Source organism: Chroicocephalus ridibundus, chromosome 11, assembly GCF_963924245.1.
Source record: "Chroicocephalus ridibundus chromosome 11, bChrRid1.1, whole genome shotgun sequence".
Taxonomy (NCBI): Eukaryota; Metazoa; Chordata; class Aves; order Charadriiformes; family Laridae; genus Chroicocephalus; species Chroicocephalus ridibundus.
The window spans coordinates 11,153,061-11,169,235 of record NC_086294.1 but is presented as its reverse complement, the minus strand read 5'-3'; the positions used below and the strand labels follow the sequence as shown (position 1 = coordinate 11,169,235).

Genomic DNA, 16,175 nt, shown 5'->3' with positions numbered 1-16,175 from the left:
AGCTGTACCGAAGGAAGAAGCCTTTCCTAGGACAGCGGGAAACTCGTGCAAAAAATAACCACCTTCTCCTTAGCTCCTCTTCCGCTGCTGCCTAAGCGGCTGCGATTTACTCGGGCAGAGAGACACCATCCCTCTGGCTTCTGCTGCTTGTTCCCTAATGGCGCTAATTGATGAATTACGTCCCTGCCCCGCAGGGTGACGGCGGAGGAGAGGCCAGGCTGTGCCGGCACCGGGACCGGCTGCCCTCTGCTGGGACCGCTGCTCGGCTTCCCTTCCCTTCCCTTTCCCTTCCCACCGGGAAACCCGGCTGGGCTACCGGCCCCGACCCCCGCCAGCAGCCACCTGCTTCAATCCCCCCGTCAGATCCCCCCGGGAGGAGACACAGCCATGACCCCTAAGAAATACAGAACGGGGAGGAGCGGGCTCGTGCGAGATTTTTGTCCCATAAAGAGTGTTTACGTGCTGGTTAGAGAAATCTCCAGCGTGTCCTGTCGATGCTGTAGTATGTACTGTATCAGCACAGGGCAGCTATTCCCGTTACATCCTCATGAACGTTAAGTGACGCATCCCCCTGGATCTCGCTGGGGCAGGACATTACGACAGTTAGATGAATGCATTCTTATCCGGGGTTATCTCCATGTGAAAGGACAGCGCGATGCCAGCGAACTCTGTGCTGGCGTGAGCTGGTCACAAGTGGTGGGGAGAAGGGACTGCTGGCAGCTGTCAGGCAGGAACGCGATTCCATGGATATTTCTGAGTGCCTGGATGAGTTGTGCGGGGTTTATACCCAATTTTGAGATAGCCAAGACAGACTAGCGACAGTGACAAGGCGTCCGGCCAGAGGGACAGTTTTTCCGCTCCAGCAGGAGATCGCTCCTGTGTCTCTGCAGAACGCGGCAGTTGCACGAGACGCTTTTGTCAGGGTAAAGCTCAGGCTCTGTACACGCTACCATTTTTCCCCTTTTCTCTCCTCAAAGCTGCCAGATGGAAAGGGACAGCTTACGGCGCTTCTCAGAGCTGCTGAATTTTAATCAGGTAGAGAAGGATAACGCGTCACATGCAAAACATTGCCATCTTTTTACTCATTCAGTAGTACACACAGAGAAAGGTGAGGACGCACCTGTGCAGTGCATCTTTGTGGAGGACCGAATTACTACATTTGCGCGCGGCCTGTCCTCCTGCAGTTAAGATGAGAATATCCTAATGAGCTCAATTCTTTACAATGTGACTGGGAAAAAAATAAAACTAATGCATAGAATTTGTATCCTGTAGCTCGCAGACGTAATCAGAACAATAAATGACACCGACAGCCTAAGCACACGCAGCAGAGAAAAGCGCCTTTACCAGAGACTCCCCTGCTCGTTCGCTCTGCGGGGGCTGGTGCCGGGGTAGGCCTTTGGCGCTGCCTTTCCTTTTGCTAACAGTGTAACAAAGGAAACTCAGGTCCTGGTGGAAATCCAGGATGATCGCACGCAGACTGGTTTTTATTTCTGAATTTACGCGTGTGCGGTCCTCTCTACACCACTGAAAAAAACACTCCGAAACCACAACCCAGCAGAGATCCTCTGCAGAGCCTCCCCGGGCCGGGAATCCCAGACCGACCATCTGGAGGAGCCTGCGCGATGCCGAGGTAAACGCGGGTCCCTCTGCCCCACACGCAGCATCTGCGGGGCGGAGGCCTCACTGGCTCAGTTCCGGGTGGCCCCAGGGGAGCAAAGCACCGACCCGGCTCGTTCGTGGCGGCACCACCACCACAGGGCCCGCCCGGGCAGCCCCCTCCCCGGCCAGCCTGCTGGTGGCGGTGTGGGGGGAAAGCCGGCACGGCCCCCCTCAGCGAACTACAATTCCCAAGATGCACCGCAAAGGCAAAGCGCCCTCCCCTCCGCTGCCTTATGGGAGCTTCCGTTGCGGTGCACCCTGGGATTTGTAGTTCCCCAGCCACGCGGCTCCCCCCGGCCTATAACGGGTCCCCCTGCGGAGGACTCGCCTCCCCATGATGCAGCGCGCCAGGGTGACGCAGAACACGGCGCGCCGCCGGAGACGGTCGCGGTGCCGGGGGCTGCGGGCGAGCGGAGCGCAGCCGCTGGCGGGCCCCGGGCGCAGGCCGTGGGCCATGTCCGAGAGCGGCGGGGCCGGCGGGGCCGCCCCGGGCGGGGGAGGCGGCGGAGCGGGCGGCGGAGGGGGTGCGGGCGGCGCGGCCTCCGGCTCGGGGCCCGGCGCCATCGACCCGGCCTCGCTGCCGCCCGGCGACGCGCAGCTCATCGCCATCATCGTGGAGCAGCTGAAGAGCCGCGGCCTGTTCGACGGCTTCCGCCGGGACTGCCTGGCCGACGTGGACACCAAGGTAGCGCCGCCGAAACGGGCGTCCCGGCTCACGGGCAGCCCCCGGGGATCGCCGGCAGGGCCGGGCGGCCGGTGCCTCCTCCCCAGGCCGGAGCTGCGGGCACCGAGCCTGGAACCCGGCTGCCATTGGCCGAAGGGGCGCCCGCATCCCTTCCCTTCCCCTCTCCCGGCGGGGTCCCGCATTCGGGGCTGGGGGAGGCCGGCCAGCACGGCGGGCAGCAGCTGCGGTGCCGCTCTCTCGGGCGGTGGGGTTTCACGCCCCCGCTGCGACTGGCATCTGTCAGGCAGGCTGCTCTGGAGGTGGCCCTGGCTCGAAGCCATAGCGACACCCCAAAGGAGAAACAGGCCAGAGAACAGGCTCAGACTTTCATTTTCTAGGCCTTATTTGGAAAATGGTCTCTCATAAGAACACTGCTCCTCTTGAGCATAATTCACACGTTTCCAAAACAAACGTTTAACCTTTCTTGAGTAGATGTTATCAGACTATTGTTTGAAACTAATTTCTTCCTCAGTCACAACATGAACTCCCGAGCATTTGTTGGCAGTACTGAAGTTGGGTTGTTCACTGTTGCCCTGTCAAAATTAAACACTGGTGTTTTGCTTTCCCAAACTGTTAATCTTTCAGCAAGAGTCCTGTTCTGGGACCTGCAGGCATCAGTCTAGGCCACCCCAGCAGCTGTAGCAAAACCATACCTGGAGCTGTCAGGTCACCTGCATGGAGCAGCCACAGGTCAGAGCAGCTTTGTCAGGGGAGATATACACTGCACCTCTGTTACCAGCCCTTTCATTCATCATCCCATATGCATACCAAATTCTGAAATTTAAATGTTGCCACTCTCTTATCCTTTCCTTGCACGGTACCAGGATCTGTATGGTCCTATGTATTTGTAGGGGTTTGTTAGTTCAATTCCCATTCACTGGAATTAAATTTCCAGTGATAAAACCTACATAGTTCTTATCTTCTGTTAGTGTCACAGAAGAAATAATTAATTTGTTTGTCAGTGACAATATTACTCAGCCAGTTTCCCAGGAATTCTGTGATGGAGGGTTTCCAGACAACAAGAACTCTGCTTAAACAATTCCTCTCTACGCGGCCAGTTTGCATTTCACCAAGTAATATTACAAGCAGACAACAATTTTAAAACCAGTCTGTTCAGCTATTTAAATTATTATTAACAGCACGCTGACCAACTGTCCTTTGCAATTACCAGTTGTGTTCTTAGATAAAACAAGCTTACCTTTGCTCAGAAAGTGAAAGGATGGAGGAAATAGATAACAGAATGGTAGTGTACATGACAAATGATGTACTATGAAGGACTCTGGCAGGGGATTGTTTTGAGATCTGTTAGCTGTTTAACCGGATTTTTTTATTTATTTTTCTTTTTCAGCCAGCCTATCAAAATTTGAGGCAGAAAGTAGACAACTTTGTATCAACCCACCTGGACAAACAGGAATGGAATCCAACAATGAACAAAAACCAGTTACGAAATGGGCTAAGGCAGAGTGTGATTCAGTAAGTAAGAGGCATTCTGTAAAATAATGGCAACGCAATTTGATAAGTAATATGTGACTATCTTATCTCATCACCTGAGTCAAAGAAGAATTTGCAGAATTAACTTTTTCACAACGCTTTCTGTTGTGCTCTCCTGAGTTTCATTATAATAATGGATGCAGTCTTAACTGTCATTAAAATGCTAACATTACTGTTTTACCTGAAATTTGTATTTGCATGAGTTGAGCAGCATGGTAAAGTACTCATTCTCTGTCTAGCCAAGTTATTGCTGCAAATAACCAATGCTGTGCCTGCTAGCAACACTACCTGATATGCTGAGCTGAATGGCCTTGATCTTTATTTTCAGAAGAGAGAAGAGCCTACATCACTTAAAGCAAAAATCCTGAAGATGCCAAAGCCTGTTTAAGCAGACTCCGACCACTAGCAGGCAGTAACCAAACTGAGCTAGCCTGATTTCATGCAGCAGGGGGTAGCTTTTGTACAGCTATTTAGGATAGTCCATTTCCAGCATGACAGGAAAGCCAGCACAAACTACGCTGCTTAAAGATTTAGGTTTAGTATCTCTTGCTGCTAACTCACTGCAGTCTGAAGCACGAGCCTTAGCTTGTTTGACTAAAAGTCACAGATAAAAACTTTTACTATAAAGTTGTGGGGAGAGGGACAGTAGGGGATTTGATAGTAGCATTTATGCTTATAAGGAAAGCTATTAAAGCGTCTCACACCCAGAAGAAACCGTATTTCAGAGCACTTGATAGAATCTGTAAATCATTAGTATGTAACATCAGTTTGTTTAATCTGTAATTAGAGAAGGGGGTGTCCACTGGAAGTACAGAATTTCCTGTCTTTACTTGTAGTCCGTCAGACATGTTTGTCAGTGCTTCCTCTTATGTCACATTACTCTACCATTATAACAAAGCAGACAACTGAAAATTGCTCTATCAGAGAGCCTGTAATGAGAAGAATGTAAAGTGCTGCCTTATGTAGACTATTAGTATAAAGAAGAGCTGTGCAGTAGTAGGGAGTTTGAAGAGTCCCTGTTACTCCTGTAGTTGCAAGACTGAGCACTGAGAGTGTCAAGATGCGTATGTCCTTTGTTGCCTGCACGTATAGGTCTGCTGTTACCTGGAGGTGACATGATGTGCCGTGACCCTGCACCCACTCGCTCACCAGCATTCACAGCCTTATTAGTCTTGTGGCTGCTTTTCCGAGCGCCAGGCAACGTCTCCATTTCCTGTCCCCTGCTCCCTTGCAGACATGACTTAAGCCTGCTAGACAGCCTGTGCCCCGCAATCCAAGAGTCTGACGCCGTCCCTGAAGTAATAAGTCACTTCAGTTACTAGTGTGCAGTTCCAGAAACTTTGCTGTGTGCTACATGTGCTTGTTTTTATAATTAATACCCATCCGTCTAGACTAGCAGTTATAAGGAGTGAGTGACAGTATTAGGGGGAAGGCCTCTTCTCCCTCAAGTCAGCCAAAAAAAAGACTCTGCTCTCACCTGCCCTCCTCCTCAGAATAGCTTGTTTCCCTTGTTTGTGCCAAAATGTGTTTGTTTGCTTTCATGCGGGCCTTATTTCCACATGAGCCCTATTAAAGTGGCTCTTGTCCAACATGTCATTTAAGTACCTGGGAGACCAGATGTCAGTTGTTAATTCTGTAGGGAGAAGTGAGAGGGGGTGGGGGGGAATAGGTGATTGAAACAACTCCCTGTTAAGGATCTACTGAGTGGGCTGCAGTTCTCACCACATTAATGCTAATTGCAGTTGACAGGAGGGCTCTGGAGAATTACTGGAGGAGATCGGGGAGAAGTTTTTCAGAGGAGCTGAATGACTCCTTTGTCTTTGTTCAAGGTCAGGAATGCTGGAAGCTGGAGTGGACAGAATTATTTCTCAGGTGGTGGATCCAAAACTAAACCACATCTTCAGGCCCCAGATAGAGAGGGCGATTCATGAATTTTTGGCTGCACAAAAGAAAGAGGAAAGTGTGCCAGCTCCTCCTCCAGAGCCTGAGAATAAGGATCCTCCTGCTCCATCTCAGGATGCCTCCTAAAGGTCTTGTATCTCTGCACTTACTACTTACATTTTCATGTACCTCATCTCTGTAGCTTGTATAATGCAAGACAGAGAAGACATTGTATTCTTCCTGGCTTGACAGGGAGGACACTTTGATCATCAGCTTGTTGTCAATGTCAGTCACCTGAGCTGCTTCCACTTAAGTATCTGCTAAAAATACATTAGGACTGAAGACATAGGTATGATGTAAAACAGCTATCAAGGAACACTGTGGACTCTGCCAGTGCTGGTTTTGGATCAGGCCAAAAGGCCCTTTCTTCCTGTAAAAGCATATCCAGCAGTGATTGACATGAAATTGGCTGGATAGCTTTCAGAACAATATCAAATGGATTAAAAAAAAAAATTATATATATCCTTTACTGAAATACAGCTGAACGTAGAGTGGTGACAAGTTATTGTGCTTTAGCAGTGAAAGTTTCAGGACATACACTGGAGTGTTGAATTGTTAGGGACTGAAATATTCACTGCTGGAGTAAAGCTAATGTCTCTGGGAGTGAATAACTGTTCATTCCAAATTGACTGGTTTAAATAGAGCAACCTGTATCTTTCCAGCTGAAAGGACTGAGGGTGCCTTTGTTGCAAACAAGTTCATTCTGGCTTTTGTGATTAAAATAACTCAAGGGGCCTCAGGGGGCTATAATTGCTACTCTGTCTTAACACAAATGACTATGCGCCCATCTCCGCTAAGGCCCTGTATCTTAAGGTTGATTTGAATATTGAGGCCTGTGTGCACATTACTGAGGAATCACTATCTTGATGGAAAATTTCAATCCGCAGCTTTGCTGGGGAACTTAAAACCATACTGCATGAAAGGAAGTTAATTGTGAATTGTTCTATCTGCTCGGGCTTTCTGAAAGCAAAAGTTTTCCTTATAATCTACAGCTGATTTATTAAAAAGGTAGAAGTAACCTACAATAGCTGTTCTTATGCTTGGAATTATTAGATCAATTAGCATGACTTTTAATTTAATAGTAGAAGTTAAAGTGCCTGTAGTATCATCCCGAGTTATTTAGTTATCTGTGACTTGCAGCCTCAGTGCCTTGATAGATGTTTGCATTTGTCCGATTCAAGTAGTTCAGAGTCCATTATAGCCTGCAGCTAAGTGCAGCTGTTAGTTAATATTTTCTAATCTGTTCTCTATTCAAATGAGTTTACTGGTGAAGGTACCATCCTCTAAACTCTCTCTTTTCTTGCAGGGAGTTCCTGATGCTAAGCAGCTACAGTTGCAAAATACACATCCTGCTAGATTGGCAATGGATTACTTGTTCCGTTTGGTGCAGGATTGCTGTCTGCCAAAGATGATTAACCTTTATCAGACCTGTGGGAAGGCATTGAAATTGGTGGAATTCATAACGGCTCGGAGTTCTGCATGTGGAGGGACAGCCAAAACGTGAAGATGTTTTTGCTATTAACAGCAACACAGAAAGCAGCCTGTATTCTTGTTAGTGATGCCTTCAGCCAAGGGGGTAGGGAGAAAAAGGGAGTTGGCTCTTGTCTGCAGGGAGCAGGAAAGTGGTTTGAGATGATACTAGACTTGGGAGCAAGAAGAAAAGAAATATTTTGGGGGGTGGGGTAGTCTCTTGGAGACCAAGTAAGAGCTGAGAGATTTTCTTTGACAGAAGCCAGACAAAAGGTAGCGTCATACACCTCTGCCGCACAACACAGCATTGAGTCGTAGGTGCCAGGTCAGGTGTAACTCATTGCACTGCCTGCTTTGGGAAGGGCATTTCCTGTTCAAAACTGGAAAGAACACTTCAGGATCAATTATCTAGAGAATTTCTGTTGCATCGCAGGAAAATGTTTACAGTTGGCTATGACTATAGCTGATTTAATTCTTATTTCCCAGGTAACTGGGAAGCAAAGGGCACCAGAGCAGGTGATCAGTTTGAAACTTGTCTCTTTCAACTTGAAAGACTTTTCTTTCCCGTGAAATTTCTCAGGTGCCTAGTGGAAACTGTCCTATGCTTTCAGCTTGAATGCATGCAGTGTCCTCTGGATGACAGTCAGTTAGAGAATGTGATCAAATATTCTGCCAGCAAGTGTCCATACCTTTTGCAATAAAAGACTTCAAAAAGCATCTCTGACTCCTACCTTCTTCAGAATATTTTCGTAAGGAAAAACTACTTTAAAGAAATCCAGGCGTCCTGATTGCTGGAACCCTAATGGAAGTGTGACCTCCAACAGTTCATAGATTAATCCAGCTCTGACAACAGGGGGTTGTTAGTAGAAGTTACCATGAAATAAGACCGATATTAGCATTCTTCTCCATGTAAGGTCTGTCTCAAAAAAATCTAAATTATCAAAAGACTGAACAGACCTTACCTCATGTCATTTCTGGGGTGTCAATCCTGAGTAAGTTGAGGCTGGTGCTAGTGATGGTGAAGGCATGTTCAACCTTTTGAAAACAATGCACTTCTGGCAATAGGCTATTCCTTCCCGCCCCCCCCACCCCCCTTCCAGCTAGCAGTCTTTTAAACTAACAGCTGCCTATGTCATTGAATAACACTTCATAATGTTTGAATCCTTGCTATTCGTGGCCTACATACCTCAACTACAGCCTTACCCACAGACCTTGTGTGTGAACAGATGCAATTCCAGCTGCACTCTGCTCCCTTTTCAAAACAGGTACTTTGTAGGAAAGACCGATGCTGTGGTTTAATCTTGTAGCTAACTTATTTTGCGTAGTAGCTCTTCTCGACAGTTACATGCAGAAAAGGAGATGAACGGAACCTCTGGTATTTTAAACCCTTCACAAGAGAGCTCTGTGAACTTCACCACTGCAGTGAGTCTGCACAGGGCTGCATAGTCCTGATGATGCATGGTCCATCTGTATTTTTTATCCCATTTAACAGTGTTCCTCTCAGAATGGGAACTTAAATACCTGTACTTTTTAGTGATAGCTACCTTGGCCACAACATTCCTGATATGGTTTGAAAAGTTGTGTTTTGGGATAATCTGTTTGCGTGGCTTGACTCTCACTGTTACATAGTCCTTGTTCCTGCTATAAAACAGGAGAAGGGGTATGTGAGGAAAGGGCTCTCTCCTGCATGTTGATTCGGTGGTTAACGACTGCTCTCCAAATCAGTAGTAGATGTTTTCCCTTAGAGCCTTAAGGGCAGCTCTTGGCAGGAAAAAATGCATCTTCTACCTCCTGGTAGGGTGTCTCAACCACTTTTTTGAAACTGAGCCATTTATGCAGGGGCGGGGGGGGAAAAAAAAACAGTTCAAGAGTCTAGAAAGAGAGCAAGTGAAAAAGATTCTAACTGCTTAGACAAAGTCTGGATTACAGTAGTAGTAGTTAGGGAGCAGGGACATCAGTTTTAAAAAGTAGTAAGTAGAGCTGGATTTACTGCAGTGAAGAGGGAATCGACCTGTGTTCCCTACCCCTGACAAGGCATAGGTTCCCTACCCCTACCACTGACAGCTGAGTGAAGGAGAATAGACTCAGCCACCATAGTTTTTAAGAGGTTTTTCCACTGTTCTGTCTTTGAACATGGTGCTGTGTTAAACTCCGAACGCGCTGGCTGTGCCACTGCTCTGTGCGCGTAGGGCTTATGCCTTTAGTTGGTCTCAGCCTGCGTGCAGTGCATGACTGCAGTGACTATGGGAACTTTCAGATCAGAACCTAATGAGATTGGGCAGCCAATCCACGTTTGGGATCACAGTCTTTAACATTGGGTCTCTAAAGTCCTTGCTTTGGATCAGAGTCTTGGAAGCATACCTTACATCTAATGGGACAGTGAGAAAAACCACCCAGTCCTTACCACGATGAAAAAATGGTAGGTAGCGCCCTCCAATTATATAGATTTTTCTCTGGCAACTGATAGAAACAGGATTCCAGCCTCAATAACTCAAATGACATTATGGAAATCTTCACACCGGAACAAAAGAACAAGTTTGTACCTGCTGTAGGGATGAAACTCTTCCCTTGTGTAGCAGGGTGTCCGACTAAAGTTAGCATATTACTCAGTTTACATCGCTATGCTGGATATGCCGAAAATGCCGTGTCCTGTACTCCAGATAATCCAAGTCTCTGCTGGATATATAATTCTTAAAATTTTCACAGACGTTGAACTCTAATGCTGTTTAGTCAAAGACAAGTATAACCAGGTTCTCTTGAGTGAACCAGCTAAATCTCACAGTCTTACTAGAGAAAATAGCGAAGGGAGGCTTGCGTAGTTGTTCTGGGAGTTCTCATATCATGCAGACATCTCAGTCCAAGCGTTGTCTGCAGCACTGCAGGACTTGTCTTACTTTCCCACCATCTATCTTCCCTTCCTCATGTCGAAACCTGAACTCCAGCCTTAGAACAGTTTTGATGGTTTTTCCTTTGACAGTGTCCCAAACGCTGTCATTCTAGACAAACTGAGAGCAAAGCCCATTGCCTTTCCCCCGTTATTCCTGACAAATGTACGCTTAATGCATACCACCAAACACACAAAGCAATCTAAGTGGAACCACAATGATGGTATTTTTATGAACATACATATTAGCGCAAGAGAAGCATTATTACAAGTACCGAACAGGAGTTCAGTGATGAATAATGTGTTTATAACACATTCTTGAAGTAAAACTCATTTTTGCTATAAATGATTAATAGGCATTTTATGATTTTTTTTTCAAGTTCTCGTGCAAGTGTTACATAAAATAAACGTATTCTCCCCCAGACACTCGCTGTGTAGCTGTTCTGTGACAACAGCTCCAGAGATGCTTTTTCCAATTTAACCTGAAACAGATTACCAACAGAGCAAGACAGTCACCACAGCTCCTGACCATCTTAACAAGACCACAGTTTCACCTGAGCCTGGATTTTGGACACACGCATTTCTTCTAGCGCTTCTGCAACCGCAAAGGCGGCTCTTGAGCAGGTCATTTGGTTCATGCTCATTACTACAGCATTAATTTAACATCATTGGTTCAAGAGTCATCTCACCATCAGGTAGCAATACTGCTACGTGACACAGAAAAAGTAACTCGCTGAGCAAAGACTCAAGCCCAGCCAGTTCTCTGCCCTCATCAGCTATTTTTCTGACTAGTGTCTAGTCCATTGGCAAGTCAGACACTGAACTCAAGTAGACCTCACCAAAAGAAACAAAATCAAAATTGCCAATATATATTCTGCCTCAGTCTAAACCAGCCACTATTTTCCAGCGACAGTTCTTTGTTTGTAACCACATCCCATCCTAGAGTTAGCGCGATGTCTCCGTCTGGTAGAGCTGAACCCAACCCAAGTCTCCAGATCAATCCCTGAGTAACCGCCAGCAGGTCTGTTAGATCAGACCCCTGTAACGAAACACCTAAATCCAAGCATATCTGGTGAAGGGAGGACAGCCAAACGGGAAAGAGTAATATGTTAGAAGATCTCTCATCTTTTGTTTCTTCCCTCATTGGTAGCCGGCCTTACTCATCCCTCAAGTACTCTCGAATCATATTAATACAGTTCCAAGTTTAAAATTTATTACCAAATTCACAACCAGCCCAGTTTTGAATCCTGATACCAGATGAGCGAGACACCCGGATTCCCAGCCTACGGGTCAGGCCACAAAACCCCTCTCCGGGAAAGGGGAATAATCATGACCTTCTGGAGGCAAGCCTGAACCACAACTCTGAATCCTTGGCACAAAGAGGGATCAAACTTGGGCCCCTGTCAGGACAGTGGTTCAAACCAACCCCTGCCCCAAACACTGAGCCAGTCATTGCCAAAGCACTCTGAATCCACACTGGAATCAATACAGGGATCTTGAACCCAAACCATGCCTGGCTCCGCTTCCTCTCCTGTTTTTAGGAGAAGCATGACTGGTTTTAACGAGGCACAACCAATATGCCTAGAAGAGAGAGTTTTCAATATATCGTTTCGATCTCAGCCACGAGAAGGGGCATTTAATTAAGCTGTTTACTCTCTTTTTCTCACATCACTAGAAAGAGCGAGACCAGCACCCACTGTCACAACGCTTCTCGTGTGCCACCTGCTTCGAGCACACCACTACTCCAGGACCGTGGGCACCACTGGGTACCAGACAAGTTTTCTGACCGCACCTTCCTCCTCAGCAAACAGGGTATAGCTGCAATTGCCGCCGAGCAGGATCCCATTCTCCAACTTTTGCTCAACTGGAGACCAGTTCCTCCAGTTCAAACCCGCGAGGAACTGGACCAGTTTAATTCTTTCACAGATATTTTCCTGTTTGTGCTGTAGTGAAAAACATGTTTTACCAGCTTCCTTAAAGAGAGGTCAGCTTAATTCCTTGGGAGCAGTCCGGGCCCCTCGTATCCACAACCACCAAAGCTGACAAGTGCAGGGACTCCCTCGGAAGAGCTGCGTGTGCAGCCGTTCTGAATCTGGCCATAAGAGGGAGATAAACCATTGCTTCATTTCTCAGTCCCGATGCCTCCTTGCAAAACCCGAGCAGATACAGGAGTCCAAAGCCTTTGCTGACTCCTCAGTGAATCAACTCAGCAAGGCGTGGAGAAAGCTCTCACAAAGTGTTTCTATGAACTCCGACTAGTCTAATGCAAATCACATTACAGGTACTGTGATTTCTCAAGAGGTGGAATAGTGCAAAACAAATATAAATTAGAATTATGGAGAGTTTGAGGAGAAAAGTGAACAGCCTAAGTGATCAGGGACAACAACACAGGTTTAGGATGTGAAACTGTAAATTCTGACCTACCCTAATCTGTAATTCACTGATCTGGTCTGGTGTGAGTAAGGCTGAGGCTAAAACGCTAGCACTAGTGCCCGGGGCCCCAGATGGCAGGGCCACGAGATAGCATCAGAACCGGAGCTTCAGTTCTTGCATTTTTGTGATTCAAGTGCCGAGCCCACGTCAGCGCCAAGTCAGCCTCAGAAACATGACTGGGCAGTAACCAGCCCAGCAGTAACTGCCCCCGTCTAGACGCCGTCAGAAGACACCGCGCAGAGAAATGCGCTACCTCAGCCATCAGGCTGGGAACTGGCTCCACTGAAAATTCCCTCCAGGACCGGGACAAGCCCAAGGAAAGGCACCGCGGCAGAATGCAATGAGTCCAACCCACCTGTCCAGGCTAAAGGAGTGCGAGGACCTCGCGTTTCACTGATTTCATCTTGCTGACTCTCATACGAGAAAAACTGTGCTTTTTGGTCTAGCACCTTTGTAACAGATACCTGTTCACTTAGAAAAATAGAAAAGAAAATCCCCAAACCAGTTCAGGTCTTGGCCCTACAAGGAACTAAGGAACTCACGTAAGCACAGAAGGCTACAGTTTGCTTTGCAGAGCTGGGGCCTTTGGGAAGTCCAAGCACCTTCATACAGTAACTGCATCCATTTTGGAAGGGATTTGTAACAGAAATAGAAAACCGTGACATCCATGAGTTTCATATTTCATTGCAACTCTGCAAAATAGAGATAAAATAATCCTGCTTCAGAGAACACTCGTAAAATTTCCCGTTTTCTACAAGGGGGCAGCACAACTGTACCAAAAAAAAAAAAAAAAAAAAAAGAAAAAAAAAACCACAAAAACCAAACATAAATTTTCCCCCTCAGCACTCCTTGTGAGAAACCAAGACATTAATCATCCCTTTCCATCTCCTCACATAACAGCATTCACCTCCACCAGCTCCTCCTGCTAAGACTTAGTCCTCCAGGTAAGTTATCTCCAACCTCTACCATCAAAACAGCAAAACAAGGATTGTCTTGAGCAAGACAGCCAGCCTCAGAGGTCACCAACAGCAGCTCCTGAGCTGCTCTCTTCCATTGCCAGCCTGAGCTCCACACCTTCCACTCCCTGGCTTCCCCAGCCAGCAAAAACCACGCTACAAATACAAGACCTTGCAAAAGGTCCCCTACAAACACAAGACCTTGCATCAAATAACATCCAGATCAACCTTACCTTACTCTGGAGAGCCATCCATTCCATCCACTCTGGGCACACACCATGTTCCCATCTGTCTCAGCCCCAGCTGCAGGGGCTCTGCCGAGCAATTGAGCTCACCTGCACCCAGGGCACACCTGAGCCGTTACCTTCCCTCCCCACCCCATCCTCCTCTCGGGGAAAAGCCACTCTGCTTCAGCTGTGAAAAGGATAATTGGCTGTCTCCAACCCTGCCTGAATTTCCACTTCCTACAGGGGGACCTGGATGCAGCCATAATCCAATGCAAAAGCCCATCTTTCCTGAAATGGGATGGTGGGATTTGGCATCTGCTGGCCCCACAGGTGATACCTGACGGTTCCAGCTCACTACTGGCTTGAGCATGCAGAAGTGGCAGGTCCCCGAGGCTGACACTCCCCAAAATATCCCACTCCCTTTCTCCAGGGATGTCACAAAGGTGCAAGGAGGGGAAGGGGGGGAGGCAGCAGCCCCCCTAAGCGTCTCATTATCAGGACAGATTTATTTCCCTTTTTTAAACAGACTAAACCCAGCATCATTTCTCTGGGGTACCAGGGGGTATCAGGGCAGCTGGGACGTTGCTCCATCTTGAACAGATTTACATCAGCCTCCCCGACCCCCATCACTGTCGGAGAGCCGCAGGGGTCCGGCAGACACCCGCTCCAGCTCCAACATGCACAGGGAGGGGGTTGCTGAGGCAACAGCACGCCTTATTTAACCGTTATTTAACCCATCTCGCCCTGCCCCCCCCCGCCCGCCACTGCCGACGTGCGCGACTGAGGGTACAGCTTTTATTAGGGTGGGATTTTGCAGCCGCTGGATTTATGGGACATCCCCAACCGCCTGCCCTTGCCAGCGGCCCTGCGAGACGGTGGGTTTGCAAAGCTCAGCTCCGGGGCACACAGCGGCTTCCCCAGCCCTCTGCAAAGGGCAGGGCAAACAGGTGAGAGAGACTTTTATGAAAAAGACAACACAAAGCAGGAATCGAGACATGAGATTTTTTTTTTTCCATTTTTTTCAGAGGGCCATAAAATCACGGTTTTTCAGACGGAAACCAAACTCCATCCCCAAGACGTTGCTATTTTGCCATTTGGCACCCACCGTCGCTGCGGGGCTGCTGAGGGCAACGAGGGGCTGAATCGGGGCCGGTTGCCCCCGAGGCACAGCTCTCCCAAAAGCTGCCGTGCTTTTTGGGTGGGAAGTAAAACATTTATCTGGTTAGGAGGCTCACTGGCTCTCAAATCAAATCTCCTCACAAATCACACGTTTTGGGAAGCCGGTCTCCTCTGCAGAAAACAGAAGAAAAAGCAGAGGCTTGGCAGGTAAACCTCACCCTGGGCCCTGTGGGTTAAGGCCAGGTTTTTATGGGTTTTGTATCAACGTGGGTTTTGCTGTCAGGGATTCACGGGCGGCACTGGGGCTGGGACGCAGGCCCCAGGGGAGGGGGCATCACACGTCCCTACCAAAGCCTCGCTGCCCTGCAGAGCTGCCTGAAGTAAGTTGTAGTGGGAATTTGTGCGTGAAAACCAAGGAAGCACATGAACGAGGTTCCGCCACGTGTGGAAGAACCATCTTCATGCCGTGGTATCCTTAGGGGCAAGGGCTAGCAAGCCCGCACCCCCGCAGAGAGCATCGACATCCATACGAAGCCCCCGAAAGCACCCATATGAAGAGGCAATTGATTTCTTGGCCAATACAGCAGACACAAGAAATTCAGGGAAGCATGCGTTTGCGTGTGTTTTCAATTAAATATTAGGTCCCTCTGCAGCTTGTTGATCCCTAGCAAACAGCCGTTTGAGAGAAGTGCTCCCTATCCCAAAGCCAGGGAAAACTTCCAAGCTCGTACTAAAGAAACGTGGCCCTGTAGGATTTACTGAACAGGATTATTCTAAGTCTAAGGACAAATCTGGGTTTTGCTTTGATTATCTGTCATGTCACCATTAAAAGCATTCATGAGATGATTAGCTGCCTTGAACTTTGGTCTTACCGGCACAGATAACCCCCCCACACCCCCCCAGTCTGTCCCTCTCCAACTCAGCACCTCAGCTGTTACGCCCAGATGAAAAACCCCTCCCAGCCAGAAGAACAGCTTCACTCGGGAGGCTTCAGGATCTGGAAGACAGCAGTTCTGAGAAGCAAAGGACAGATGACAGAGCTGCCTTTATGGGTTTGAATCTGGCTGTGATGAATAATTTGTAATTTTTGTAGATGCAATATGTATGTCGTCCCTTACCTCTCTGAGAGCTATATACTTAACTGCAAAGCGTGAAATCAAAGGGATACTAATAAAACTGGACTGAAGTGAAGGCAGAGCTCAGATACCAGCCTGCAGGACACCGAGTCACTGGGATTTATTGGAAGGTGATCAATGGAGAGCACTCCCAGC

The 16,175-nt window shown here is 47.9% G+C and overlaps 1 protein-coding gene across 2 annotated transcripts; it reads left to right on the top strand.

Annotated features, from left to right (window-relative positions):
• The first annotated feature begins 2,049 nt into the window (after positions 1-2,049).
• BOD1 (biorientation of chromosomes in cell division 1) lies at positions 2,050-8,002 on the top strand. Of its 2 annotated transcripts, XM_063349396.1 has the most exons (4): positions 2,050-2,344; positions 3,732-3,856; positions 5,704-5,904; positions 7,122-8,002. In XM_063349396.1, the coding sequence occupies exons 1-3, from the start codon at positions 2,114-2,116 to the stop codon at positions 5,900-5,902; spliced, it is 555 nt and encodes a 184-aa protein (XP_063205466.1). In that variant the 5' UTR covers positions 2,050-2,113; the 3' UTR covers positions 5,903-5,904; positions 7,122-8,002. The 2 variants fall into 2 exon arrangements, with proteins under 2 accessions (XP_063205466.1, XP_063205467.1); XM_063349397.1 differs by lacking the exon at positions 5,704-5,904.
• The last annotated feature ends 8,173 nt before the right edge of the window (positions 8,003-16,175 follow it).